The 26,933-nt window shown below is 43.0% G+C and overlaps 1 protein-coding gene across 3 annotated transcripts in view; it reads left to right on the top strand.

Moving 5' to 3' along the window:
- The window catches only part of AKT1 (AKT serine/threonine kinase 1), a 73,966-nt gene extending 49,512 nt beyond the window's left edge, over positions 1–24,454 (top strand). For all 3 annotated transcript variants that reach the window (XM_075426731.1, XM_075426729.1, XM_075426728.1), the window contains 9 exons: positions 904–1,035; positions 1,203–1,268; positions 2,932–3,000; positions 3,730–3,855; positions 5,177–5,305; positions 9,507–9,721; positions 17,715–17,802; positions 22,168–22,270; positions 22,965–24,454. In XM_075426731.1, the coding sequence (XP_075282846.1) occupies positions 904–1,035; positions 1,203–1,268; positions 2,932–3,000; positions 3,730–3,855; positions 5,177–5,305; positions 9,507–9,721; positions 17,715–17,802; positions 22,168–22,270; positions 22,965–23,044 (1,008 nt within the window). In that variant the 3' untranslated portion in view covers positions 23,045–24,454. The remainder of the gene's footprint in view (positions 1–903; positions 1,036–1,202; positions 1,269–2,931; positions 3,001–3,729; positions 3,856–5,176; positions 5,306–9,506; positions 9,722–17,714; positions 17,803–22,167; positions 22,271–22,964) is intronic.
- The last annotated feature ends 2,479 nt before the right edge of the window (positions 24,455–26,933 follow it).

Here is a 26,933-nt window from a genome sequence, read left to right as displayed (position 1 = left end):
GTAGCTGCCAGGCTTCTGTCTCCTTGATTGAACAGATACCGCTCTTGCTGAGCAGATCTTCATACAAATGGAAGAACCACCGCGTTGATCAAATAGACACATTCTTTTGAGACAGTGACTCTCTGGGTGTGTTAGTGAGGATGACCAAGATGACTATTGGGGTCCTGGCATCAACTGTATTCAACAATTAGCAGAAAGTCTCCTCAGCCAGCTGTAGGAAGAATATGGATGAAGTTTTATGTTGTGGAGGGGGGGGGCATCTTAAAATTTTTCCCCAACTGAGGCTGTAGTAGCCTTTGGCTGTGTAAGTCTTCCTGTTGCCATGTTGGTAGTGGTCATTGATATGACGGTACGGAGACTATCGTCTGCCTGCAGCAGATTCTGATCTTCCCCAGCATTTTTCCTAATGGCAAAACAAGTAAGAGTGAATGACTAATCTGAGGCAGTCATTTTGTCTGTGGGTTTTGGTGCTGTTCAATGAAGCCCAAGAAAGCTGGTCCCCTAGAGAGGTGGGGAACATCAGAAAAAAGGTATGGGTTTAATCCCTGGAATCTGAGCAGCATGTGCCTTTTAGCGAATGTCTGCACTGACAAGTGTTCAAAATGTCTATGGACTAATAATAAGATGTTGAGTGGTATTTGCGCAGTTGAGTGTTGAGTCATGTGAAAGTGTGTTCTGTTAATTGAAAGCTTATGGTTTTCCCTAAGTAGTTTGAGTGATTATCTTTGGGAGTGCACTGGTATTCATTTTTATGGAAGAAAAATTTCTGCTCCTGAATTCTACTAAGCAAAAGGATTAAAAAAACCACATATGCAACATATTCTTAAGTGAATGAGAAATTCTAGTCTGAGAATGCTATACTTGTTGTTAGTTCATGTTCTTGTTTATCTGTGTCATTAACAGACCATGAATGAGTTTGAATACCTTAAACTACTGGGGAAAGGCACTTTTGGAAAGGTCATTTTAGTTAAAGAAAAAGCAACCGGACGGTATTACGCTATGAAAATTCTGAAGAAGGAAGTTATTGTAGCAAAGGTGAGTAGACGGCGGAGCTTGGGAATGCGGTTCACCTTTGATGCAGCCGTTGGGAAAGTCATACCAAGGATTCTCGGAGTACTTGCAAATAATTGCTCCATCAGTGTTTGAAGTGGACCCCTGATCTGGGGAATCTCTTTGCTGATTTCCTTCTGCTTGTGTTTCAGGATGAAGTAGCGCACACGCTGACAGAAAACCGTGTTTTACAGAACTCGCGGCATCCATTCTTAACAGTAAGCGTTTCTCCCTCTGCTGAGTGTAACTTGACATCATGACAACCAAGGCTGTCCTTATTTTTTGTTATTTCTGTAATACATGTGAGATCTGTGTTTTCCGAGTGGCTGTGTATTTTCGTACCTTTCCGTTTTGGGGAAGCACAAATTAAAATGCTGTTTTAAGTCTTCTGCTTCTTGCAGAGCAGGTCCGCAGTACCTCTTGAAGACAGTGTTTCAGGGTGTGGTTTGACTTTACGGCTCACCCGTTTAATGGCTTGCTGTCTCCAAGAGAAGTATCTGCTTTCCTTGTCCTCCAAAGGGTCGGTCTCCTCTTTGTAGCTGAGAGCAGGGTGACCCTGATCTTGTTACAAGCAACTTCAGGAAGATATAGTAGGGTAAAAACCCTTTAATTTTGCCTGCCTTTGCTGTTTTTTTAAGCTCCCAGAAGCAGCTCACTGTGGAATCAGAGCACTGGTAATGCCAGCCAAAGGACAGTGGTGGGAGCGTGTGGGATCGGGCAGGGAAGAGCGGGACCGTGCTTTATCCACTGCTTTCCTGTTGAATTGCCTTAGCTGTAAAATCAAACCATGCTCTCAGTTTAGACCTCCAACGCCAGCAGTCTTTCTGGGTTGAGTTCAGATACCTAAGTTCCTCCTCAAGATTTTGTTTCTGGTAGTTGTTACAAGTTGGTTCTGAATTGTTTCCAGCCGCTTAAGCCCTCTAAGAGACCTGTGTAGGATCCTGGTTGTTTCCTTTGTCCAGGTGCACAAGGGCTTAACTGGAATTTAGACTTTTAAGCGTGGCCTCTGGAAGTAAATATTGGCTGTGTTCAGTATAATCAGTAAATGTTTGTTGACGTGTCTCAAACCTGACCCTCCCTCTCTCTGCAAAATTATGACTGGTGTGAGAATGCCACCCCTAGTAATGAAGATGATGATATCATAATGCAGTATTTTCTTTTTAACGCTTGCATAAACCCAAATATCTAAACCAACGGCTGTCTTGAGAATTCGGCTGCAAGACTGGGTTACAACCAAAAAGCTTAAGACTGTGGCAAACAAGTTGATGTTACTCTTGTCACGGGAATACACGTGACAGGACTGTACAGAGGCACCTTGTGACGCTTCCTCACACCCTCCGTCCGGCCTGTTTTTGTGAATTGCTTACTGATTGGTATTGACAGCGTTGCTCAATCCGCTGGCAGGCTCTCAACAGGGAGCGGTGCAGGCAGCAGGGCAGAGGCCAGGGGGCTGCTGCGTGTAAATATGTATGTGTTTCCTATAAGAGGGCTTGTAGCCCGTGCGGTAAAACCTTGTGCTCTGGGGTTTGGTTGTGAGATGAAACTGCGGGAGCTTGTGGCCTGGGGAGGAAATGTCAGAGCCACTGTTGGGAAGTTTTGTGTCGTAATGGGCCAGGACTTTGTTTCACAGCATTATAGACGTTACTGATAGCTTCTGCAAGGAGTTGTTTTAGTGTCTTCCTGAATTTATTTAATGAAACAAGTTGGTGGTGGACCAGTCCTCAGCTTTAACAGGGAAGTGTAAGTATTATCTAAGACCCAAGGACAAAAAGTCCACTAAAATAGAAAATTTTATGTCTATGTTTCTGAAAATCTGTTAAAAATGCTTTTATAACTGTCAGCGTGATGTGTTTTCTAAGTTTTGGTTTAAATCTGTTTCAGGCTTTAAAGTATTCCTTTCAGACACATGATCGCTTGTGTTTTGTTATGGAGTATGCTAATGGAGGGGAGGTAAGGGAAATGTAATAACGTTTAATACTTTGGGATTTTCCTGTACTACTACTAATTCTGCTTGACATTATTTAGCTAAGATCCATGTTTGCAATTCTAATTAAAGCAAGTTGTCCCAGTTAAACAGAGCTGTTTGTAGGTTTAACTAATACTAAGAATTAAGACTCTTATTTTTCTTAGCTCCATTTTTAGAGAATAGAGGTTTTTGGGTGTGGGTTCATATTTTACATGACAGCAACATATTGTAATCTGACATTTAGTAATTCAAGAAGGCAAGGTTGCTTTCTAGGTGCTCTTCAGACAACTTCTAACACTTCTTAATCAATATTGTGAGCATGTGTTAGTTTGGAGGGAGAACTAGCAACAGCAAACTACTGTTAGACAGTCAGGAAGGAAAAGTTGGATTATTAACATATCTCTAAATCATATGTTAAGCTGTAGTTTTCATATGTAATTGTAGTTCAATCAAAATGGGTTTTTGTAATTTTCTGTACATACAAGAATGTGCAGCGCACGAAGTTGTTATCAGCGTGCATCTGTGAATATGAGATATAATTGTCTAGTCATTTAATTTATGAGGCTTTTTAACACATTTGGGAACACAGCTGGGTGAGGATGGGAAGGGGATTTCTCTTAGGTAATACCGCATTCCAAGCAGGATGACCTGTGAAGTGCGAGACACAACTCAGAAATGTGCAATCTAAAGGTAACAAATTACTGTTCTTGTAGTTGTTTTTCCACCTGTCAAGAGAGCGCGTCTTTTCTGAAGACCGGGCTCGGTTTTATGGAGCTGAGATTGTTTCAGCACTGGATTACCTTCATTCAGAGAAGAATGTGGTTTATAGAGATTTGAAGGTATGTTGAAAAATAATTTCAGAGGCTTTTTGGCTTAGGGTTTTGGTTTAGTCACAAAGGCAAATGAGCCTGAACTATAAGAAAGCCTTTCCTGACTGAACGTTAACATAACAGTTATTGCAACTGTTGGACTTGACTTTACAAGATGTCTGAACGCTTTTAAGAGGTTGTGTAATGCATTTATCAGGACCCTGACAGCGCTTCAGAGAATATGAAGGGGTACTGAGCTACTTGGGTTGCATTTTCACTTGCCTGCTAGTGTTCCAAGAGAAACCTTGCTGGCTTTTCTGTGTTGTTGGAACATAATTCTGGGCTCTTCGTCCCAGGTCTTATCAGCTAGATGCGAATTCATACTGTGTGGATGCTGTGCTTCCTTGCAATGTGCTACGCAGCACTATCTTCGTAGTACCTGCTTGCGGTTAGAAAATTGGATAAGCTTCAAGTTGCTTATTTGTTTGGTGAGCAAAGAAGGGTGGAAAACCCAACCAACCAACCAGGAAATCTTATAGCAAATAAACTTGGGAATTTCTTGAGGAAAATGCAACAGTAGCTTTTTTTTTTTTTTTTTCTTCTTCCCTGAGAAGTGTATTTTCAGGAGAGGGTGGGAGGATACTGGTAGTTCATTTAGGAGCAGTCTAAAATGAAGCATGCTATGGAATCTTTTCAGGCTACATCAAAGTCGTTCTGGGATTCCTGCTGGGATTTTATCTCCCACATCGCCATGATTCCTTTGAAAGTGCACTTTCATTTCATACACAGTGGAAACTCTGTCCTGAAATCTGAATGGCTTTCTCAAAAATTAGTGGTGCAGGCTGGGATGAATACCACGTGCTGAGTAATCATATAAAGTGATTCTCGTGTAAAGGGTCTCTTTGGAAGGGGTTCCTTAGCCTTGCATTTGGTTTTTGTCTCATTTGCTGTCCTTTACTGGTAAAGAGATTTTCATAAAACTGCTTAGAGTAAAAGCAGGGGTGAGATTGTATGAGGGGGGGGATACTTAAAATATTCTTAAAAGAACTGGTGTTCTGTTGGTGATAACATTGTAGAAGCATAAATACAATGTCTGCATTCTATGTTCTTTCTATATGTACGGTCGGTTACCCAAAGACTGCAAATTGGTTACCTAACATTCCCTCAAGAACTAAGGAAAGTAATAGAAGTGTATATTTACATTATGTGTACTTTGGTAGCTACTATGGTTCTGACCCCAGTGAGAATGAGGTTGAACACTGATCTGCAGAAATTCATGTATTTCATTGACTTGCTCAAGAGCAGTGTATGTTATACATAATAATGTCTTTCACCTGAATTTTCTTTTCAGTTGGAAAATCTTATGCTGGATAAAGACGGACACATAAAAATAACAGACTTTGGACTATGTAAAGAAGGCATCAAGGATGGAGCAACAATGAAGACTTTCTGTGGCACTCCAGAGTATCTTGCACCAGAGGTATGTTTATGTTGGCTGTTGTACTAAATTATCTTTGTAAATGCCATCCGTGGTAGCAGTAGCAATACAAAATAATTCCTGTGCCGTAATGTGTTCATACAGTAACTACTGTTATATAGCAACACATACTGAGAATCTTTTATTCACCAAGTTCTGGGACGTATCTTTAGCATAACAATGTGATATTTTTTGGACAGGGTAGTATCTTCCACTTTAGGGAACATTTACATTTTACTGGAACAGTGCTTGTTTCTTGTGTCAGATATCTAATTAAGAAAAAACTTAAATCGCTTCAAATAACACTTGATAGATTGGTTGCTGTTTTGTGATTTGTTTGTTGTGTGTTGGCCTATTTGAAAGAGATCAACAGGACTTCACTTAAGAAGTAATAATATCATCCAATTCTTTTACTCTTTGAAGACAGTCTAAGGTGACATGTATTCAGAAACAGGACAGACCAAGCTTTTTCTGCAGTATTTAGCATGGTATGCATTAAAAGTGCTGACTGTTTTGTGACTGTAAGAGCATGAGATGTTTCTCAATGTTAATTTGAACTTTTCGGAAACAGATCCAAGCAGGGGATCCCAGTCCCCAGACTGCGTGTTTTGGAGGTTTTTTTGTACTTTTTTTTTTTTTAAGATGTAAAAATGCAAATGTGTGCTTGCAACTTTCATCCTGGAAATACTCCTTCTGACAGTTGTGCAACAGTGGTGGTGTTACAGCTGTGAGTTATTTACAGGCAGATCAAAAGTGAAATTGTGTGATGGAGGATATATGTATACACGGTATTTTGCAGGCAGAAGCCAGTTTTCTCTGCCCACGCTCCAAGCTGTCTGGAAGCAGACTGGCCGTATCGGTAGGGCACCGAGGCTGAGCTAACGTGGCGTACCGCGCAGAAAGGCCTTGCAGGGGGTGCTTTGTTGCCCATGGCATTAGGAGTTCCATCCTGCTTGGAGCACTTGGGCTGTCGCAGATGGTACATTGCTGGCACAGCCAGGACATAGCCTTTCTCCGAGGTGGGAGACTTGGGCATTGCAAACCTTTCTTGAGTTGAAGTGTGCCCAAGTACAAAGTATGGAAAACCAAAGTGGAGGAGGAATATTTCTATGGAGAGCTGACGTCTTTGCTGATCAGCACTTTTGTGCTCTCCGCTTGCATAGCGGTGGCAGCGTGCACTTGGTTTTTGTCTGTTTTTTTGTTTGTTTTTTAACTCCCAGTTGCTTTGAAGGGCCCCCAGTGTCTTAGTAATAATGAAGAATGTGGTCACCTGTCAAAGGAGCTTGCAGCAAGGAGGTGGAACCAGTGTCATGATAGCTACCAGCTCTCCATGGATCACCAGAAGTCTTCAGTGAAACTAAACTGGGGTCCATGCACCACTGTTCAAGATTTACTGATGCAGGGGAGTAATTAGCAGCACGACAGAGTGTTTATTATGCATCAACACAGCTTCTATTTTAGCTTCCCTCTTAAAATCAATTGCTGAACTTCAGTTTCTCATCAAGGATTTTATGAGGAGACTAAAAATATTTATTGTTTTGGTTTTGTTTTTTCCTAACTTGGAATGTGGGGATTCCCTGTGCAGGCGTTACGTTGTTCTTCTGTAACATTATTTGCTGTTGTTTTTCTTTTTAGTATTTATGGTAGGCTCATCCAAAACCCTGAAGGACAAATCCTTTTGATTAACGCAGCGCTCTCCCCTCCTTGCAAATCCTGTCTGTGAGTTGGGGTGTTAAATTCTGGAGGCTTTTGTCATCTGGTCAGTAGCATGCAAACAATCTGGAAACTGTGTGCGAGCGATATTCTGTGCATTTAAGGTCATACATCCTTAAAAGCAGGGGGCTCGTTCTTCTTGTCTGCGTTTGTAACTTGAATCCGGCATAGCGGCGTGTTTGTACAGTTGTTGCATCGTTGTTTTTAGGTTCATACTGGAATCTTGTGCGTGGCTGACAGTGGCTGAACCATGTCAACTTTGATGTGGTCAGATGCATCCATGGCTGTGATGTTTACAGCTGTTGTGCCTTCTCTTTCAAATTCCATCTCGCAGCAGTCTAGACCTGCTTGTTAGGAAATGATGATACTTCAATTTGAGTGAGATGACCTTGTTACTTTACTGCTCCCCAGCTATCCTGCAATAAATCATGGATGAGTGCAATACCTTTTTGGTTACGGTATATTTTTTGATCCTAACACCATTGCTCTGCTTTGTGCAATCACTAATACGAGCATATGCTTATTGTGATAAAGAACTTTGAAGAAATAAGCATTTTCCATTCTGTTCAGAATTAATGGGTGTGACTGAAGGAGCTGTCATTAGTAATCTAGATTGTAATATAGAGTATTAATATGCTTCCTAAGGTAACATTTTAAGTATTTGCTGCATTTCAAAAGCAGCATTTATTACATACACAACAAAGGCCTCTGTGGTTTTGTTTTTCTTTCAGTCCTCTCCTATTTGCGTCTCTTGCAGCAGTTTGAAAAATAAAAATGGGAGGCCCTGTGACTGTTTTATTTTGGGTAACCCAAGCGTAGGGGAGTGCAAACAGGAAGCGCTGATTGAACGGGGTGGCTCGGGGAGCGGTGGCTGACTGCGCTGTCACACAATATCGCCCGTGAGCCTGAGGGCCGCGATGCCTCGGAAAGGATGGGGCTGGCTCCTGGAATCCTGTCCGGCCGGCAGCTGTGTCGGCCGTGTACATGAACGGGGCAGCTGCAGAGCCAGCTGTCGTTTGGTGTGAATCATACGGCAGGGGATGCCGTAAATAGACCAACGTGGGGTAATCTAATACCTGGCAGCCTTTTGGTTTTTACTGCAGGCCCTTTCCCTCGTTCAGATAATTAAAGGGAATAATTAGTGAATAAAGAGAGGCAGAGTGCAAACAGTTGTTATGTGGAGTGTCTTCATGCTGCTTTTTTGTGTGCAAAACCTTTATTGAGGTTTGTGAGAGGTTCAGATCCTGCTTTTGTGAAACCTGTGTCGACTTCGTTTGGCTCTTTCACCCTGTTAATTTTGATTGTAAAGTATTCTAAATTGTAGCTATGCAAAGCTCACACAGGCACCATGCAACAAGAAAACTCGATGATGGTGTGGTCATGGTTTGTGCTTGCAGCAAGAGTGAGCAGTTAAGTGCAGACCCGTGAAAAGAGTAAAGATGACAACTAAAACCTGAGGACAGGGTCTGGAACATGACACTGTTGGTGTCAGCCACAGACAACTGCATAGGAGACACAAAGTCTGGAGAAGTCCTTGTACCATCCACTCCACAAGCCACAAAACACTCCCCACTCATTTCAGCAACCTTCAACGCAGAAGATGAGAAATGCACGGTGACAGGGCTTCTCCGGAGGAAGCAGGAGAGATGGAGGGCACTGTGGGGTCCCGAGTCCCTGCACCACCCAGGGCTTTGTTAGGTGGAAGTGCCCAGTGCTGGACTCTTTCCTCTGTGAGACCTGGCAGAAGTCCGCCCCATTGAGAACCCCTGGGTGTGCAGCCCTCTAAGCAGAGGCAGGAGTGTTCAAGCTAGTCAGCAAGTGCCTTTGGAGCAGGGCAGAGAGGAGGAGAGGAAACATTTCCAGACAATTTGGCTGCTGTTTTACAGCCTTCCAGCTGGTCAAATGTTGGTGTTCTGGCTCTGAGTGTTTAGTGTAGGTTAGTCATTTAGTGTTTGTGGGTGGTCTTTCAGCATGTGCAGAGCCACCCTTTGGGGGGTGCAGGTTGATAATGGAGGTGATGGGGATGTTTGGCTTATCGCTTGTGAAGTAAATAGATTGATGGTCTTTATTTTCTCCCTGCACTGACTTCTTGGTGGTTTGGGATTTTTCTAAAAAATTGGATGCCATTTGGAACAGTTTGTGATGAAGAAGGGAGAATTTGACAGCTGGCTCTGTAATGTGAGAGCAGTTCTCAGCCTTTGGGCTTTCGAAAGTTGTGCTTATCGTGACCATAACGTGAGGGAGGGTAGGAGGAGGAAGAGAAGGAAGCTGCTGTAACATACCCGCTGTCTCCTTTTCCCCTTTCTGCTCACCCTAGCGCGGTGAATGTGGGTGCCAGTTCTTTCAAATGGATCTTGTGCAGATACTTTGCTGGTCGATTCGGCTGTGAAGTGAAAAGATGAACTTGCTGGGATATATTTTGCCTCTCAAGTTCTGTGTTCATACTTGGTTTGGGAATGTCTTCTAAAGCCTTTTCCTTGTGTTTCTTCAGGTGCTGGAAGATAATGACTATGGTCGTGCAGTGGACTGGTGGGGTTTGGGAGTTGTGATGTATGAAATGATGTGTGGCCGGCTCCCTTTCTACAATCAGGATCACGAAAAGCTCTTTGAGCTCATCCTTATGGAGGAGATTAGATTTCCACGCACTTTGTCACCTGAAGCAAAATCTCTCTTGTCGGGTTTGCTGAAGAAAGATCCTAAGCAAAGGTGAGACTGTTGCGTAATAGTTGCACTTTTAAGCACTCGTGCCCTCAGAAATAAAAAAAAAAAAAAAAAGCTCTGTTAAAGGCTTCAGAAAGAAGTTATTAATTGTGCTATGAAAAGGTGTGTGTATTAAAGAGAACTGTCTTCAAGACAGGTGAGTTAAAAGTGACTGTCTCTCTGCTGCTGTATGAAATGCCCATATCGCCATCACTGAAAAAAAATAGTACTGCACAAAGGGCTATTGCACGCACGCACACCAGCCATTTTTCGTTATTTAAAGTTGAGGAAGGTGTTTCAGACAAAATTGTAGTTTTGTTTCTAATCTGTTCAAAATGATCATCTGCCAAGATGCAGCAAGTGGACCTACTCACTCTTGTTTGAAATTCTGACATGAGCTGGCACCGCTAATAGTGACATGAAGCAGCTTTGGTGATCAGAAGGCTGAACTTCAGAATACGATGGCTGCCATTAATGCAAAGCTACAGCCTGGGACAACGCAAGTTAACCCTGCCTTTGGTCATAACAAATCCAGTAGCTGCTGTGGGTTACAAGCTGCTCCACACTGAATGCTTTCACCTTCTGTCACAGTTCAGGCTGCTGTCCGTTTTCTGAGTTTTTGTTTAAATCTGTGCCAGTGATTTAGCATCCTGCTTTGGACAGTAGGTGGTGGTGTTTGTACCATGTTTGTGGTGGAGTTTATACCATGCTTAATCTGCTTTTTCTGTTTCCTCCTTTTGGTTTTGTTTTTTTTTTTCCTTACTATGCTGTATTATTTAAAAACAGAAAAGCAAAACAAAAAACCCAAGCCCTTAGTGGCTAACAAACAGAAAATAGAACAAGGTCCAAAAAGGATGTTGACCTTCGCACAAAGATAAACATCGGTTTAAAAACCTGCCATCTTGTCAACCCAGACATTTTTAAAACAGATAATATCGTGACTCTGTCTGCGATCTCCTGTCCTGGACCTTCCACTGTAAATGGGCCCCAGATAGGAAATCTTTCATGTGAGATGCAAGTAGAGTATTCCGGTTTGCTTTCTGATGTTTGTTTAGTCTGTGTGTGTGTGCACATAGCAGGAAAATGGGTTTTCCCAGTACGTGGATGTTTGTAGCAAGGATTTTTGTCATCACTGTAGGCGATTTCCATCACTATTTCTGATGGAAAATCCTGTTGAGAGGTCTTGTAATGCAAATCCACAGTTCGGACTAGTGGAGGATTCCGCTTAGTGGTGACATGGGAGTTGTAGTCAGGAGCACGGCCAGCTGTGTACTGGGTGGCAATGGCTGCACCCCGCTCCTGGACCCGGCGCCTGCAAGGGGACCTCTGGGAGAAGGTTGGGTCGTTGATCAGCAGCCCTCCTGGGCCTGTGCTCTGCAGCCCCTGCCAACAGCATTCCTGTCCAGGAAAGCGCTGGGTTAAATACAGTTGTGACCCTCTTGTAGCTTATTCAGGTGGGGCCTTTCAATCACTGGAAACACAAGCGGCATCTGCTGTAATTTGTTCTTAAAGGAGCATCTCTGATGAACCAAAATGCAGTTTGTTTACAAACAAAGAACGCCCACTTGTTTCTAATTACAAGGTTTTCCCAATGCCAATAATTACTCCACAATATGCTCATTTTATACAAATAGCCACTTCTTCGCATGTATCCTCTGCAGGCTTGGAATCAACGATGCTCTGATCTGTTGGACAGATGATTTTCATGCTGCTGATAGAAATAACTATAGACTAGACGAGCCTGCACACATGGCAGCTTGCTAATTACACTGGTGCTTCCCAAGCTTTTTGGATCATGGACCATTCTTAAGTACTGGTTTCTCACCAATCACTGTTCACCCAACTTTTTAACTGAAGTTGTGATTCTGCAAATCCCCTGCGCTTCATGGCGTTTCAGGCAGTGTGGAGAGCTGAGCTGGAAGCAAGCTGGAAGGAAGAAGTCCTGAGTCCTGGCCTTATAGTTTTATGTTCCTTTACTGTGTGGTCTGTGTGCTGAGTGGGTGCCTGGGGTACTTGGTGGTTGACTCACAGTGAGTTCATGGAGCTGTGTTGAAGAAAAACAGCCAGATAGCTGTGAAAATACATTTAGTGAAAAGTTAAATAATGTGTGATAGTCTGGTTGCAATTAGCCCGTTGATGATGCTTTGGGGAAGCACTGTGTAATTCAACAGAAATCCCCTCTTCCACAAAGCCCAGGGGTGGAGAGAAGCTGGTGTCGTCACAGTGTTGTCTGTGGCAGAAAAATCAGAACTGGCAACATTTAGTAACTGCTGCTGAACTCAGAGTGGGATGGAGGAGACAGCCAAAAGCATGAGAAAAATGAAACTGGGGATGTTATCCCTTCCCGTAAAATCCTCAGAAAAAGAGCAACAACAAAAAAGGCTGACATAATGACGTTCAGCGATGAGGATGTTTGAAGTTAAGTATCAAGGAGCTAGTGAATTGTGCCCTGCATCAGTGATTTAAATCTTAAAAATTACCTGTTGTACCTGAGCTGGATATACAGAAGTACCCTTAGCGCTCTGCGTTCAGTAATACCAGTTCAGTCTCACACTCACAGGCATGTGGGGAAAATGTGAAGAACAATAAATTGCATTCTGCTTTTAATCATGGCTGTTTTCTAAATTTGGTCATATAAAATCCATTTTGTAAGAGAAAAGGAATTTTGAAGTTTCTTTTGGGATTGATATAAGTTTATTAATCTTGTAAACCCTCATTTTCCTAAGAAGGAAAAAATCTGTTCTGTAAATGTTTCCTTTTAATGTGACCTGAAGTTCTCCTTCACTGCTTTGTGACATATATCAAATGGAAGGAGGTAATCAGAGCATTTTTTCCACACATAATCCAGCAAAATTTTTACCTTTTATTATTCTTTCTCTGACTGTGGAGACTGCAACCTGTGACAGTGGGCATGGATCAGAGTGCTCTGTGTAAACGGTTGGAGTTTAGATGGGTGGATGGGTTTGCCATTAGCAGAGTGTCTCGCCAGCTCTGAATCTGGGCAGGTTTTCACCTTGAGAGAACTTCAGGGTGGTTTCCTCTGAATTTTGATCAAGTGTTTTCACTGTATGCCTTAGTGCTCCCTGTGATAGGTCAGGATTGTTCAGCCTCTTTCAGATGGGGTTTGTCATGAGCTGCTTCATCTACTTCTGTCTTCTGTGGTGTTGTTGGACCTTGCCATTCAGGAAGAATGAGAGGAAGAAGATGGAGCATTTCACAAATGTCTGGTGAAAGATTTAATGACTTCACAGAGTTGAAGTTGTGGCTTTGGAGCACTGAAGGTGGTCCCTGGGAGCTGATGATCAGTCTTTGCAGCCACACAGAGATCTGGCACTTCATTCTTTCTAGTGATGGTGGCTCTTTCCACATCCAGGGTGCAACGTTGGCTGCAGATGGTCAGGAAGATCAGGGTCAATCAAGTCTTTACCACCATCAAAACCAAACTCCTTGGTTGTTTTTTCCTTGTGAAAGGAGGTGATTTGTAGCTAAGGTGTACGTCTGTGTCCTCTGTGGTGCTCTGCTATGGGAAGGGTAGATGGCTTGGGCAAGCTTGCTCTCAAACACAGCTAGGTCTGCAGCCCATACAGCTGCTGCTGGAGTTGGAGCAGGTAGAGGTGACAGTCATGGCGACTGCAGGGGCCTGGAGGCAGTCCCAGCTAGCTGGAGGCAGACAGGAGGAGGTAACCTTGAATAGCTGGTCCTCTTAGGCAGCAGACCTCATGCCTTGTGGATGTCCAGAGTTTTGAAACTGCGCATGACAAATGTTTTGTGTTGGCTCTGAGATGTGTGTGTCTTGAGTACAAAAGTGTTTCTGTCCCCAGACAACTCCAGTGTCCTTGGTATCACTTGAAATGCAGAGTGCTCATCAAGTCTTCATACAAGTTTCACTAGGTGCTGTGAGGTGGACTGAGCTGTAGCTGTTGTGTATGATAATTTTAGACTAAATTGATTCAGTCCAAAGCCACTCAGAACAAGTTTGGACAAACGCAGACGGTTCACTCATAAGAAATCTAAACTGAAGCTGAGGAAAACATAAAAGTCAAATTTAAAGAGATTTTTTTTTCCCAGCTTTCTAGAAATTGGTAGTTTAGAGAATTCCCAAGCCTCAGCTTCCTCAAGCATGACTCCTTTGTGGTTACTAACGTTTGGGGGGTGGAAGCGTTTCCAGTGTTATTGGATTCACTAGGATTGTGTCGCACACACGTGGTTAATGAAGAAGTGGGGAAGTAAAACTCATCACAGAGCTGGGAGTTGCATGAGACTTTCCAAAAGTCTTAATCTCTGATCAGGAAGGCCCCCAAAGACTCTGTGTACAGGGCTTTGGGAAGAGTATTGCGTTTTCCTTCCAATCTGGAGTCATCAAATGGTGCTGTTCCCAAAGCCAGCCAGAGCTTCTCCGTGCTGGTAGTGCCGGTCACAGGAAAGCAGTGTAGGTGCCGTTGCTGAATCCTTCCCTGCGGCTGTTGGAGACCACTGAAAGTGAGGGCTGTAGTAAAAGAAGTTACTAGTCTGCATCCTGACTCTATCGGAGAAGGAGGAATATGCAGGCTCTGAGCTGGTGAACACCAATAGCTTTTGCTGAGCTGAATTCCTTAAGCCCGTGGGTATCTTTGCCGTCTTGTAGAAGCAGTTTTGGGGGGAGGCAGAGAAATCACGTGAAGACAGAACGGCACCAGAAGCGGTGCCTAAAACTGTGGCAGTCTTCTCAGATCAGGATGGTGCATGTACAAATCTGTAAACGCCAGAAATCCCTCACCTGGAAGTACGACAGTCTCTTCAGCTGGAATCTGTATTGTGGCTTCCGATACGGTGAAGCCCGAGCTTATGAATGGGGTTAGTTGGCAGGGCAGAGTGAAGGCAGTTGCTGCCCGCTTTCCTGCGTTGGAGCCTGGCTGTCCTCACTGCAGAAACTTTTCCACTATAAACCTAGTGGGTTTCTTCTTAAAGAGCTGGGAACGGACCTGGGTGCTGAGCACTGTTTACTTCTACATGGACAAGCAGAGAAACAGTATTTTTCTTGTGATCCACTCATTGCAACCTGCTGGCCTGTGATACTGCTTTCACTGTTGACTGTATGTTCATGCACTACTTTTTTTTTATAGATATATACAATTACAATACATACATTTTAAAAAATATTGGAATGATATGGAACATGGAATGCTAGCTGATCGCCCCTGACTTGTGGAGCCCAGATATTTGTCATTAGGTGATTAAAGGAACTTGCAAGCAATACGGTTTCATAAAAATTAAAAATGTGGAAATGGTATCAGTTTAATTTTGTTGTTGCATTTTCTCCAAGGCATTTAGTTGAAACATAGAAACAAAGGCTCTCAAATATAGATGGAAGTTAAATGAATAACTGGAATTTTTTGGCAGGTATTTTGTAAGGAGACTTTTTAATTTAGACAGAAGTTTGGGTTTTGAGGGGGTTTTAATGCCTTTTTTCTTTTTTAAAAGGCTTTTTGGCCTCTACACTTTCTGATATATTCCCTTGTATGCTGTAAATCTCAACAGCTTTTCCTTTTTAAGTCCTATTTATACTATTTTGGGTTCTGCCTGAAGACTTAAATGCACAGAACTTAACTTTCTTGTACAAGAATCTTGTCAGACAATTATTCCTGCTATATTTTTCTTTACTTGTTGCATGTCCTTATGAAAGACAAACCTGATGCTCTTTCAGTTCTCAGTCGTGCTTAACCATGGTTTTTGCATTAGGTGTTGATTTAATTTTACCGTCTGTGAGAGGGTCCTTTCATAATTATTCTGAAAAACAAGAGTGTATTTTGGGAGAAGTGTGTATCCAGAATATGAGGTTTCTGTCATTTCCCAATTCACTTCGAATAGAGTTTTTTAACAGTATAGGTTTTTAAAAGGTAAGTAAAACATCTGGGGTTTTTCTTGGCATTCCCCTGAGTTTGTATTTGTCCTTCATGGAAGAAAAGCTTGCAATAGCATATTCTCCAAAGCACTCGTACATGGCTGGAGCCAGCCAACCTTCCTGCATGGTTCTGCAAAACACAATTCAGGCTCTGCTTAGCTCATAGTCGCTCCTGAGCTTCTGAGCAGAAGTGCAGTCCATTGACATCTGTGGATAAAGAGGTTCAACTCCACCCTCTTCTGTGCCAGCCATCATCAGCTGGGGAAGCAGCAAGGAATCTGGCAGAGACTTGGCAAAGGCTCTCGACCTGTGGGGAACCAGCCGAGAGATGATTACTCACCGAGTTTGTCTCTCTTCCCAGGCTGCCCTGGAGTTTGTCTCTGTTCCAGGCTGCTCTGCAGCTGCATAAAGTGCTGCCAGGCAGATGGGAGAGCCATCATCCAGCTTGTGGTGGCCTGTGGGGCTCTACGATGAACTTAGGTCTGGTCTTGGAGCTCTCCTGTGGAAGGAGAGCATCACCCACACTTTGTAACTCAAAGACTGGGAATCTGTTCCCTGTTCCACTGCACATTTCATGAAGGAATGTGAAGGAGCAAACCCCTTAGGTTGCTGTGCCACTGAAGGGGAGAGGGCTGGGAACCAAGCATGGACCCTGAACTGCCAGGCACCTCTGCTGCTTGGTCTCTCTGGTTCAGCCGTGGCCTCTGCCAGCTTGCGCTCCCTGAAGACAGTGCTGGGCCATGGCGGAGGGAGTTGTGTGCGCCAGGATCCATTCATCAGTATGGACAAAGTGTCGCCGTATTTGACAACTCCTCGCTAAGCAATTGTCCAATGCTGTCCCGGTGGCATTGTGCCTTCACACTATGTCCCACAGCATGCAGTACACTCTCAAGCTGTCAAAATACCACCTCAGTGGACTGTAGCACAGCCTTCACATTCTCTCTGATACTCTGAACTGAAACCCTTCCCCTCACCCTCAAATAGCCATGGATTAGAGCCACGGGTTACCGCATTGGGCTGGAGGAGGTTCAGGGCCAGCTGCTGTGCAGCAAGTATGGGGCCTGGCCGGGCAGCTTGGCTTCAGGTTCAGAGAACAGTCCTTGGCCTGTCTTTCTGTGGTGGTGTAGCTCTGGGCTTGGTCTTGTAGAGCCGTTGTTCCAAGCTCTTAAAAAAGGAGTAATACCTCAGTTTGCCAGTGGCACCAAGAATCAGAGGACGAGCACATACTAGAGGTGAGCCTGGATGAAGATGGTGACACCTCTTGTGCTTAAAATCCTGAGCGTGGGCTTAACCTTGTTACCTGAAAGTAGGTCTCCTGCTGGTTACTCAGTATGTGTCCTGTTTTCTCAGCGCATGCCTTAGCTTGCCGATGTGGTTCAATCTTTTAGAGAACATTTTAACCTCCGCAGCAAAATTTAACCATCTGTTCACTCAAGACTGCAACTAAACTGATTGCATCGGTAAGCTGTGTGGATAGTTTTATTTTGGAATAAAAGTGCTTTATCTTGATAAACCTTATGTCAATAAAGCACCCTTTGTGCTTTTGTGAAGCCAAGGAGGAGGAAAGATTTGTGTACAACACGATATTATTGCTGCAGTTGTCAACTGTTTTCTTTAATGGAAATTTAAATCAGGTTGCATAAATCAGTTTGTCTTAAAAATCCTTGCCTCTCTCACACTTCAAAATCAAATTCAGTTTTGCTACTGGCATCACTCTGCTCTAGAAAATTATAAGGGGTGGTCACTTGTTGATTTAGAAAGAGGGAAGGGTGTGTGGCTGAGACCTTTGACTTGCAGGATATGCTGTGGTCCCTAGGACAGCATCTTTCCCGAAGGGCCGGTCTTTTGAATTGTGATTATTTTTTTTTTTCTTTGTTTGTTTAAGAGAGGCCTCTATTCTGATTCTGTTTGTTAGCATGTTTTCAAATCTTGTAGTGGAACTGTGTTGAGGCCTAAAATAGGCTATCCTGCAGCCCTTGCACAAAAACCAAATATGAAGCAAATGCTAGAACTGCTCCCAAATGTACTGTATAAACACAGAATCTCTTCACTACCATTTAATAAAAATTGTATGAGAAAGATAACTGTACATTTAATCACTTATTTTGCCCCAAACAGGTTAGGTGGCGGTCCTGATGATGCCAAGGAGATTATGCAGCACAAATTCTTTGCTGGCATTGTTTGGCAAGATGTATACGAGAAAAAGGTACTTGCACAACTGTTCTCCCAAGGTGAATTGTAGCTGTGGATATACTGAGTGTTTCAGATTTTGTTGGCTGCTGTAAGGTACACAAAAGCCCTCCATGGAAGAGGTTTGCAATTGTTTTTAACAAGGCTAAATTGCTGCCTGTTTCTTAAAATAATGTAATGGGATTACTTTTGAACCAAAGCTTTTTTCCGCAGTGAGAGGCGTATGTCTCAATGAGATACTTGTTTCTGTGACTGAATAAATAGGATGTAACCAAAATTGCTTCCAAATTTAGACAGTATATAAGTTTTTTAAAAGGCTTTTCCTGCTTTTCTGTTCCTTGCTGTCAACTGACGTATCCCTTGCAAGCCCAGGAGCTATTGTTGGTTCCTGCGCATCTGAAGCAAGACTTCCTAGAAGCAGTAGTGTAAGATGGGCTGTTTGCTCCCTTGGCATTTTTCCTGTCTTGAATTACGAAATTAGACTGAATAGGCAAGTGCAGACAAGTGTAGGCTTTTACATCAATCCAAGGCTAATAGTTGGGGTGGGTTTTTTTGGTGACAGAGGGCTGATGTGAAGTGTCCGCACTTCTTGGTGTTTCTCATTGGTTTTCCATGACAGCCATGGAGTTTGTAAGAGTTTCCGATGGGAGCCACTGAAGCCAAAGAGCCCGTCCCTTTCTGCATGAGCGTGTTTCATCAGGTGTCTGTGCCTCACTGTCCCTTCATTCACAGATAACTTATTCCACTCCTCCAAGATGCCCTGCTTCATGCTGTCCGGGTGATGTGCTGTTCTCCTCTCCTATTTGATTCTCACCAGCCACATTTTCCATAATGCTCATGATGTAGCAAACTAAAACGTGGGTCTGGTGATTCAAGACTCCCACCTGCTGGTGCCACACAATCTCACTCAATCCCAGCCTTTCCCGATTTCCCTCCCTCCCCCTGCAGACCCCATGATACTGGAGTTCATTTAATCTCTAAATACAGTTTTGATCTCGCTCCAGTTGGTGGGAGCAGGTAGGAAACTTAGCAGAAACCGAGTTCAAATTCTTTCGATTCTATCAGTAAAACAGTGATCTATTAGCAATGTTTGTATTAAAAAAATAGAGTGTAACACCACTGGCTTCCATACCATATTGGGAGAATTGTCCAGTGCTTGTATACAATTATGGAAAGTGCTTTGTTTCCTTCTCTTCTTTCACTTCCTCACAGATTTGTGTGGCTAAAGGGAACGGAAAAATCGTAAAATAAGTTTTTGTGCCTTGAAAGTGTAGAGTTTAGACCTCTGTCCTTTCAAAGCATCCCATGAGAGAGCTGTGTGCAGCCAGGAGGGACTTGCATGAAGTTTATTCAGTATATTGTAAAAAGTGTATCTGAATTATTATTCTAAACAAGAAGTTATCCCCGTTTTCACCTAGCTGGCAAGCTGAATACTTGGGCTTTTGCTATTTTTTTGCAATTTAAGGTAAAAAGTTGATAACAGTGCTCAGATGTCTTCAGTGAAGTTATTTGATGGTCGTCCTGCTTCCCTGAATGGAGGAGAAATCACACAAGCTGGAGGCAATTTAGGTGTCCACTGGACTGAGAAAGCCTTCATGAATTGTCCCATAGTAGTACTGACTCAGATTATTGTGGAAACTACCAGGAAATTCCAAATGTTACCTATTTTGGCGAAAACAGTGTGCTCACTGAGACTGTTTCTGACCTTGGCATATCCAAGGAGGCTGGATTCCCGTTTTGCTCCTGTCCTGTTAGCATGTGTGTCTGAAATTGGATGTAAACCACTACCTACTGTAGAAATAGCCATGCTGTGCAAATGAAGAGATTTCAGAAAAACCTGCGAGTAATTGCTGCCTGCGTTCTGGGTGGTCCAGAGAGAATTTTGTAGCATGTACTTGAAATGCAATCTCACGGATAAAAGCTGAATTTTGTCAGCTGTTTAGAGGTGTTTATGTGCTAAGCTTGGTTACCCGCTATCTCCAGATAATGGTGAATGTGTTTATGAATGTAGGCTTGGGGTAATCAAGAACACTTACTTTGTAATTAAACATTTTGGAAACACAGCTTTGCTTTGAATTATAAGGAGTTTTGAATAACTAGGGTTGTCCCAAGAATTTAAAATATTTATTAGACTCTCCTGAGAGAGTGTTGTTATTTTGTTTCTGGTGGAAAGAAAGGTGCGATCGAATTTGCAATATTTTGCCCACCCGGAAGCGAAACATGTGCAATGAGATTTTAATCACCTTTTTTGTTTTCTGGTCTTTTTGGTCTCTCAAACCAACATAAGCCTGCGGGTATGCTGCTGGTCCACAGCAGCGGGAGGCCACAGGTGGCACCTCTCTGCCAGCTGAGCTGCAGAGCGATTGCAGTGGCAGCTTTTCAGTAAAGCAACATATTTGCTTGGTAAAGGCAGCGCTAGAGCTTTCTGTGGCTTCTCCTCTGTTTCCAGCTTAATGTTCTGAATTTGACAGCTAGGTGGGAAAAAAAATTTGTCTTGTGGGTGCATCATAATCTGTCTCAAATTGCTTTTAACAGATACTAAAATAAAAGGGAAAATGATCCTGCAGCATGTGTTCTGACTTGGGCTTGCTGCTCCGAGTTGTTCTGCTGCACAGAGTTCAGGCGTCTGCTGCAGTGCCCAGGTCCTAAATCACTCTGTGCCGCGCACAGCAAGCTGGAGAGACGGGGAGCACTGCGAGTGCCAAAACCTCCATTTGCCGAAAAGGACAGGCAGAACCTCACACGCGCGTGCACGCACAGCTTGTCTGAAGCAAACCAGGGCTCGCTGTGAGGAGTAGGCAGAAAGCTGCTGTAGGGAGAAGGAGAATGGAGTTAAAATGTGAAAGGAAGAATGCTCATCCTCAGCAGGGTTTTTATACGTAATATGTTGGTTTGATGTGATAGAGAATAGCATTATTAACATCGTAATGCGAAGCATTCCCTCTTCAGTACCTTCAGGAGGACTTGCAAGGCTCAGAGTGACTTGTGGCTTTGGGATATCCTGTTTCCTTCTCCTTCTGAAACTCAGGACAGAAAGACCACTTCTCAGGACCTAATTTTTTTTCACGAGAACATTTGTCAGGCTCTTTTAAGCCATCCTTGGGCACAGAGGATCATTAATAATTCAAAAAAATTATGGTCAATATATACTGTAATTGTGGTCTCTTATAATAAACAGAATTTTTATGTCTGTTAAATTTTAAAGATTTTTTTTAAAACTCTAGAATGTTTCTTAGTATTTGGAAGTATCACCTCATGTAGATTACACTTCTTAGTCTCTACATTGAAAATGAAGGGGCTCCATTGGATCGTTGTTTGTTAAGACAGGACAACACTCTGTTAGGTGCTCTCAAAACAGATCAGAAAGGTGATCCTGGTGATAGCGAGCATGAAGCTTGTGCTTTTCTTATTAATCAACTTGCCAAGCAAAGGATTCTTCAGGTCTAAGCTGGAGGAAATGTTGGTGGTGGGGAAGAGGTGTTTTGTACACTCAAGATTAGCTGACGTTTTCCAGGTAGTGATTTCTGTAGGTGTCGTTCTTACTTCTGTAAGAGCAGGAGTGCAAGTCGCGGGGTCACTACTTAATTCCAGTTGGAGCAATTTACCATTTGCCTTGATAAACCTTTCCCTGCGGTTTCAGATTGGAAGCTGTTACACTTCCTCAGTCACGCTCCTGAATTGTTACCTGGTGTGCTATTGAAGTCGGCCACGGTTAACCCCCCGTGGTGGGCGAGCTGCAGCCCGGCTCGGAGAGCTGTTGCGTGTCCCCTCTGGGAGGGCTGAGGACAGTGCTCACCTCCCGTGTCGTGCAGCGGCGAGGTGAGCGGGCTCTCAGTCCCAGCTCCCTTGCCCTCCAAAACTGACCGTGTTCTAGCCCTGCGCATCTGCGTGCAACTGGCCCCGCTTCCCAGGCGCGCTCCTCCTCCAGCCCCAGGCCAGCAGCTCCGCTCCAGCTGGAGTTTGTTCCCCTTGCCGGAGCTGGCCTGGGGACGCAGGGATGGTTCCTTGCCTCTCTGCCCAAGCGAGTGTCACAAATAAAACCCAAACAGTGCAACTCGGGGTGTAACAAGAGGAGGATGTTCACTGCTAGGCATGCGCGATTTTCTGTAAGCACTGCGGATTTTCGAAGTTTGGAGTCAATATCAAACTACTTTTGGGGACCAGGAGTATAAATGTTGATATTGCTTCTGCCTTGTCCTGAATTCTTCCCGGCTGGTCTGACCTACAGCACAGAGGCAGTCAAAAAACTGGCGATTTTTAAACTTTAGGGATGTAGGAAAAGGCACTGCAGCTTATAACTCTTATTTCAAATTCTTCCTGTTTCAAATAGTACTGCAAAAACCTGGAAATGGACAGTATTTTTTTTGTTTGCTTTTCATAGCTTGTACCTCCATTTAAGCCACAAGTTACATCTGAAACAGATACGAGATACTTTGATGAAGAATTCACAGCACAGATGATAACAATCACTCCTCCTGACCAAGGTAAAGTTTTCCCAGATGTTGCCCACTGTGTTGTCCAGACAACCAGAAGTAATTTGCTGTCATGTTACTTGGTCTCCTTAGACCATGTGAAAAGGCATCAGTTCAAACTTGCTGGGTTTCCATATATGTGCTTGACCACGACGTTGGTAAACTGATGTGAAACTTTCCACCTGTCTTTCCAGTTCGGGAAATGAAAAACCTGTTTTAGAAGATAGTGAAACCATGTGCAGTGTTGTCTCTTCCAAATCTGCACATTCCCACTAGAAAATAATTCTGAGTTTCGCATGTGTACATCTGCACACACACTGTGTGTATGCAGGCAGTCAGTTTGAGTACAGACTGATGTCCATAATCAGTCAAAGTATATTTTGTTTTCGTGGTAACTGAACATGTTTGATGCTCTGAAATAGCACTTGCCAGAGATTCAGAACAGTGAATAAGTATTTAAGCACTGCAGCTCGTAGCAACTTTAAATGGACATCCCAACAACCGTTTAGATACAGCAGCCAGGATCTTCTGTGATGCCCATTTGTTGGGGTGAGATTGGAGACTTCCCTTTTCTTTGTCCTTTCAAGTAGTGGAAGAAAGAGGCGACTGACATTTTCTGAAATTACTCTCCTGTGCATTATCATGTTGTTTGTTTACTGAAAAAGGTAGCAAATGTTGTCTACTGGTTTTTTTTTTCGTTTTTCAGATGACAGCATGGATTGTGTAGATAATGAAAGACGACCTCATTTTCCTCAGTTCTCCTATTCAGCCAGTGGAACCGCTTAATGTTTTGCAATGTTTTCCCATTCAGAAACAAAACAGACTGCATTTTGGGGACCTTACTTCAATGGACACTAGAGAACTTTCTATATTATCTGAATTACAAACTGTGTTTGTATTACGATTTAGGTGAATTTGTAGGAAGCCTCACAGATTCCACAGATTCTGTATTTAAAACAATTCTTTGATGCGTTTTTGAGAAGGAAAACAAATCCATTCTTAAAAGTATTACGTCAAGGCTTTTATGCTGAATGACCATAGGTTTTTAAGAATATACACCAAAACTGTTTACTTTAGAAATAATTAAGGTATTCAACATATCAGCAACTCTGACCAGAAAATCCCCTTATTTTATTTATTTCATACAGTTCATTATCTAAATATAGAATCTGCACTCTGAACAATTAGATTTATATAGGAAGATATAAGACTTTAGTAGCTAGTGCAATAATATAAGCAACAAAGTGAACAAACTCTGGAGGGTTAAGGTTCAAACTCATTTTGGACAGCAGTGAATTGTCATCCAACTCCAGAAAACCAACTATAGGAACAGCATTAATGGCCTCAGTGAGGTAAATCAAAAAGCAAAAGTTATTTTTGTTATAACATCTGCTACAAGACATTACATATCAAACTGAATCCAGTGGAATTGCCACGTTGTACAGATGAGTATTCCGTTCTAGACAGTGCATTTAATGATTCCATTTGCGTAGAGTTTAGGAATACTTCATAGGATTGGCTTCTCAGAACCTAGAAAACGCTTGATTTACCAGTCTAATATGAAATGCAACAACGCAGCAAATCACCCACTTTCACCACTGTATAAAAGTACCGTACAGGTCTAAGTGAGAAATCATCTTAAGGAGTGAGTCAGCCAGACAAAAGTACATTTTGGCACTGAAGTAATGACTTGTTGCCGCTTTTTTTTTTTATGAGAAGATATATGAATATATATAAACACTTAATGATTTTTTGCATCATGCCGGATCATTTCTTCTTTCTTGAGTGTGCATTAAAGGTATCAGCCAAGAGTTCATGGTGCCTTCTCACTCTTGAAGATTCGCTTGAACAGTGTTTCCCATGTATAAGAAAAAAACTAGGTTGAAACTTCATATGTGTTTGAATAATAATGGTGTTCAAAAAGTGAATTTTTTTTTTTCATTTTTAATCTTAGTGGAAAATGCCCCACACCCTATTTTTGTTGTATCATGTTTCTTTGTAATTTTCATAAAAGCAGTCTTATTCTCTCTGCTGCGAATGAATTTATTCCATTGTAGATTGCGTTCTCTTGAATTGCTTTTTTTTGTTCTTCATTCTCTTGACTGTATAAAAAATGATGACATGTACTGCAGTTAACTAGCATTTAATATTTTATTTGAAAGGGAGTATGTTATGAAAACCCTCGCTTCCCCTTTCCATCAGAAACTGCTGGGTTTGCACAGAGAGCCCATCATCTTGAATTTTTTTTTAACAATTTTTGACTCTAGTATTTTTACTCATGATATGAAAGTTTCCCTCCAAATACTTAAATAAAAATTGCTTTAACAAGTTAGGTTCTTATTTCTTGTGGTAGGAGCCTTCTGCATTGGTAGAGATGCAGTGAGTGCTCCAGTTTCTCGAGTTTGATGTGCAGGTCACTGAGGGATTTAGGTTTTTGTGCCCCTCCTCAGTTGTTTCCTCTCTGTGCTACTCCTTATGCAAAGATAATTTTGGAAAATATTTGTTAAAAGAAATACATGCAGTGCCAGAAATAGTTTGTCTTGAGGTGACTGAGGACAGGCCTCGTTTTGCTGTCCTCCTGATGCCAGTGAGATTGTGTTACTGAGGCCCTGATCTTCAAAGGTATTTCTATTCCAGTCACTTGGGCCAGTGTACAATATATAATACCGCATTTCCTTTCTGGGGACTAACATTAATCGCTTCTAGGAGGTAGTCACACAAGGCTGGAATGTCCTTTTCCAAACAAGAATACAGAGAAAAATCCAAGAACGTCCAGGAACAACTGCAGCGTGCTTCGAACTGAGCATGAATTTGCCACTGTAGTAAGCCATTAAACATCCAAAACATTTTTTGGTTCAAGGAATAAGCTACAATTCCCAGTACAATTTGCTGCACGTTTTATACAAGGAGGGAAGGTGAAAGCAGGGATCTGTGTCTCTGTAGAGACTGTTGCTGGACAGCCTGTCCCATTCTGCAAGTCTGATCTCATAACTGCTCTCCTTGCTTTGCTTCCATTTGAGTTTGCAGCTGAGTTTGCAGGCAGCCCGGGGACAAAGTCCAGAGAGCTCTTCTGCAAGTCTGCAAGCCCCAACAAGCTCCCAGCTAACACACTTCGTGCATCCGAATCTGCATGAATCTGCAGGAACAGACCTGGATTGGGTTGGTCTGATGAGGCTGGTGATGTCTCAGAACTGTATTTTTATGCCAGTTGTTGCTAATGGATTTTTGTTTTAATTCCCATATATAAAATGGAACTTAAAAAAAACCCCAAAAGCTGCCAAAAAAGCTTAGGAATCTTTGTATTGTTAGCAACAGTGAGCTGAGGGCCACAACTGAATGCAGGGGCTTCTGGATATTTCCCATCGTTTTGTCTGTGCCTACTGTCGTCTAGAATTGAATGATTACCGGCATTACAGCTGTCTGCCTGCAAACATGAAAGGTGTTCTTGCAGTTTTGGTTTAGCACAGAAAATCCTATCACAAAAGTCTGCGACTGGAGTGTTGTTCACCTCGGATTGCATTTGTACCATATATGCAGAGAGTGCTTACATCTTGCATGTTACTTTGGCTCTTTTGTTTGAAAACCCAAAACTTTTCTATCTCTGCAGCCAAAACCTCCTCATTCTTCCTTCTGGCATTGACAGGTGTCATCTTGCTCTGGTGGTGTGCTTTGCAGCAAAGGTGGTGCAGCCCCAATGCAGAACACGGGTAGCGCACGCATGTTACAGCCCAGGAACCTGACTGTAAGCTCGGGTTGGGAGAAAAAGAGGAAAAAAAAAAAACCCTTTGCAAGAGCAAATACGCAACATGGGGTTCCCTGTGTGCCTCTGGCTCCAGTCAGAAGGTGACGTCAGCCGAGTGCTGGTCGAAATGGAGACACTCTGCTGCTTGTGCCGTTTGGGGTGAAGAGGCGAGGTGGTTCTGCAGATTCCTTTTTATATTCTCGTGTGTGACTGAACCATCCACCACAATCCCATTAGGATGTGGCAGGCTGTTCTCCCTTTAAACTGGGCAAAGATCACAGTGGTGTATTATATATATAATATATATATATATTATTCCCAGCTCTGCACAAACTATGACATCTCACCCCCCTCACCCCCCCCCCCCACCCCCCAATAAAAGAAACGGCTCTTTCTCCATTTTTGGTGCTAGGCCGTCCGCCCCCCAGCAGGTAACCTTCCTGTGCTGGCCAGCTGCAGCACTGCTCTCCTGCAGGCCTCCAGCATGGTGGCTGCCGTTTGAATTTGTTCCTGCTTTTGCACCTGAGAAACAAATTATGATAGCTTCTGGAGGTTTGAGGGTCAAAGCTTTCCTCGGTTGTTTGAATCGGATGATCTTTGCTTTAACTAGGGGAGAATTTTCTTCTCTCCTACTTTGGATTGCTTACGTGCGTTGAAATGCTCGGTACCAGAGCGTATGCTGCACGCTCCTGAGTCTTGAAGGGTTTTTTAAATCTGTGTCAGAGAAAATACCCTTTGCTTTTTAGAGAGCAGATGGTAAGTCAGATTTTTATCTCCAGCAGCAGGATTTAGGGTGGTGGTCCCAAACCAGAGGTCACAGCCTCTGGTGGGAGTGCCACTTCCAGGGAGAGGGAGCTGCAGGAGAGAAGCCGGCACGCGTGAGGCACCTGCGAGCATTGCGTGGGGTTTCTGCCGGAGGAGCCTGGGCAGTGG

Source organism: Opisthocomus hoazin, chromosome 7 (genome assembly GCF_030867145.1).
Source record: "Opisthocomus hoazin isolate bOpiHoa1 chromosome 7, bOpiHoa1.hap1, whole genome shotgun sequence".
NCBI classification, from domain to species: Eukaryota; Metazoa; Chordata; class Aves; order Opisthocomiformes; family Opisthocomidae; genus Opisthocomus; species Opisthocomus hoazin.
The sequence above is the reverse complement of the archived record's forward strand: the minus strand, read 5'-3'. Positions and strand labels throughout refer to the sequence as shown.